Below are 2,135 nucleotides of genomic sequence, written 5' to 3'. Positions count from 1 at the left end.
GTGATGGGTTGTGTCCACCTCTGTGGACGTTCCACTAATAAAAAGCCATCTTTCCATTCCTCTGCCTCCAGCGCTGGCCTAATAACAGCCTGTGTGCAAATAAGGCCCTCGAGCCGCCGGACATCCATCATGTCCCTCCTGAGTCACATTACAGCACCCTAATGGCCACTCTGTGTGTGCTTATGATATAAATTTTTAGTGTTTTCTGAAGAGCTTTAATCAGTAATGTGACATTGTTTCACCGCTGTGGAGACTCCTCGGCCATATTGCTTTACCACATGGAGTCACTATATCACCTCTTCTCATCTTGTCTCGTCTCTTCTCGCTCCTCTATTCTTCTCGTCTCTTCTCTTCTCTTCTCTTCTCTTCTCTTCTCTTCTCTTCTCTTCTCTTCTCTTCTCTTCTCTTCTCTTCTCGCTCTTCTCTTCTCGTCTCGTCTCGTCTCTTCTCTTCTCTTCTCGCTCTTCTCTGTTCTTCTCGTCTCTTCTCTTCTCGTCTCGTCTCGTCTCTTCTCTTCTCGCTCTTCTCTATTCTTCTCGTCTCTTCTCTTCTCGTCTCGTCTCGCTCTTCTCTATTCTTCTTGTCTCGTCTCTTCTCTTCTCGATTCTTCTAGTCTCTTCTCGTCTCATCTCGTCTCGTCTCTTCTCTTCTCGTCTCTTCTCGCTCTTCTCTATTCTTCTCTTCTCTTCTCTTCTCTTCTCTTCTCACTCTTCTCGCTCTTCTCTATTCTTCTCTTCTCTTCTTGTCTCTTCTCTCTCTTCTCTATTCTTCTCGTCATTTCTCTTCTCGTCTCTTCACGCTCTTCTCGCTCTTCTCGTCTCTTCTCTTCTCGTTTCTTCTAGTCTCTTCTCGTCTCTTCTCTTCTCTTCTCTTCTCTTCTCTTCTCGTCTCTTCCCTTCTCTTCTAGTCTTGTCTGTTCTCTTCTCTTCTCTTCTCATCTCATCTCATCTCTTCTAGTCTCTTCTCTTCTCTTCTCGTCTCGTCTCGTCTCTTCTCTTCTCCTCTCTCTCTTCTCTTCTTTTCTCTTCTCTTCTCGTATCGTCTCTTCTCTTCTCTTCTTGTCTCTTCTCTTCTCTCTCTTCTCTATTCTTCTCGTCATTTCTCTTCTCTTCTCGCTCTTCTCACTCTTCTCTATTCTTCTTGTCTCTTCTCTTCTCTTCTTGTCTCTTCTCGTCTCATCTCTTCTCGCTCTTCTCGTCTCTTCTCTTCTCGTTTCTTCTAGTCTCTTCTCGTCTCGTCTCTTCTCGTTTCTTCTAGTCTCGTCTCGTCTCGTCTGGTCTCTTCTCTTATCTTCTCTTCTCTTCTCTTCTCTTCTCTTCTCTTCTCTTCTCTTCTCTTCTCTTCTCTTCTCTTCTCGTCTCTTCCCTTCTCTTCTAGTCTTGTCTGTTCTCTTCTCTTCTCTTCTCATCTCATCTCTTCTAGTCTCTTCTCTTCTCTTCTCGTCTCTTCTCTTCTCCTCTCTCTCTTCTCTTCTTTTCTCTTCTCTTCTCTTCTCGTCTCTTCTCTTCTCTCTCTTCTCTATTCTTCTCGTCATTTCTCTTCTCTTCTCGTCTCGTCTCTTCTTTTCTCTTCTCTTCTCTTCTCTTCTCTTCTCTTCTCTTCTCTTCTCTTCTCTTCTCTTCTCTTCTCTTCTCTTCTCTTCTCTTCTCTTCTCTTCTCTTCTCATCTCTTCTCTTCTCTTCTTGTCTCTTCTCTATTCTTCTAGTCATTTCTCTTCTCATCTCGTCTCTTCTCGTCTCTTCTCTTCTCTTTTCTTCTCTTCTCGTTTCTTCTAGTCTCTTCTCGTCTTGTCTCGTCTCTTCTCTTCTCGTCTCTTCTCTACTCTTCTAATCTCTTCTCTTCTCATCTCGTCTCTTCTCGTCTCTTCCCTTCTCCTCTAGTATCGTCTGTTCTCTTCTCTTCTCTTCTCTTCTCTTCTCTTCTCGTCTCATCTCATCTCATCTCATCTCATCTCATCTCATCTCATCTCTTCTCTTCTCTCTCTTCTATTCTCTTCTCGTATCGTCTCTTCTCTTCTAGTCTCTTCTCTTCTCTTCTCTTCTCGTCTCGTCTCTTTTAGTCTCATCTCTTATCTTCTCTTCTAGTCTCTTCTCTTATCTTCTCTTCTCTTCTCTTCTTGTCTCATCTCTTCTCGT

The 2,135-nt window shown here is 43.5% G+C and overlaps 1 protein-coding gene across 1 annotated transcript; it reads right to left on the bottom strand.

The window, feature by feature from the left end:
• Window positions 1–439: 439 nt before the first annotated feature.
• On the bottom strand, window positions 440–1,721 carry LOC107558600 (vicilin-like seed storage protein At2g18540; the record flags this gene model as incomplete). The annotated part of the gene is made up of 3 exons (XM_016242262.1): window positions 1,617–1,721; window positions 1,352–1,453; window positions 440–571 (listed from the first exon to the last, which is right to left on the bottom strand). Coding segments are annotated over exons 1-3 (339 nt in total), but the record flags the coding sequence as incomplete, so codon positions are not given.
• Window positions 1,722–2,135: the final 414 nt, after the last annotated feature.

Source organism: Sinocyclocheilus grahami, unplaced genomic scaffold (genome assembly GCF_001515645.1).
Source record: "Sinocyclocheilus grahami isolate Dianchi unplaced genomic scaffold, SAMN03320097.WGS_v1.1 scaffold652.1, whole genome shotgun sequence".
Classification (NCBI taxonomy): Eukaryota; Metazoa; Chordata; class Actinopteri; order Cypriniformes; family Cyprinidae; genus Sinocyclocheilus; species Sinocyclocheilus grahami.
Note: the sequence above shows the minus strand (reverse complement) of the source record. Positions and strands in the feature narration are given on the sequence as shown.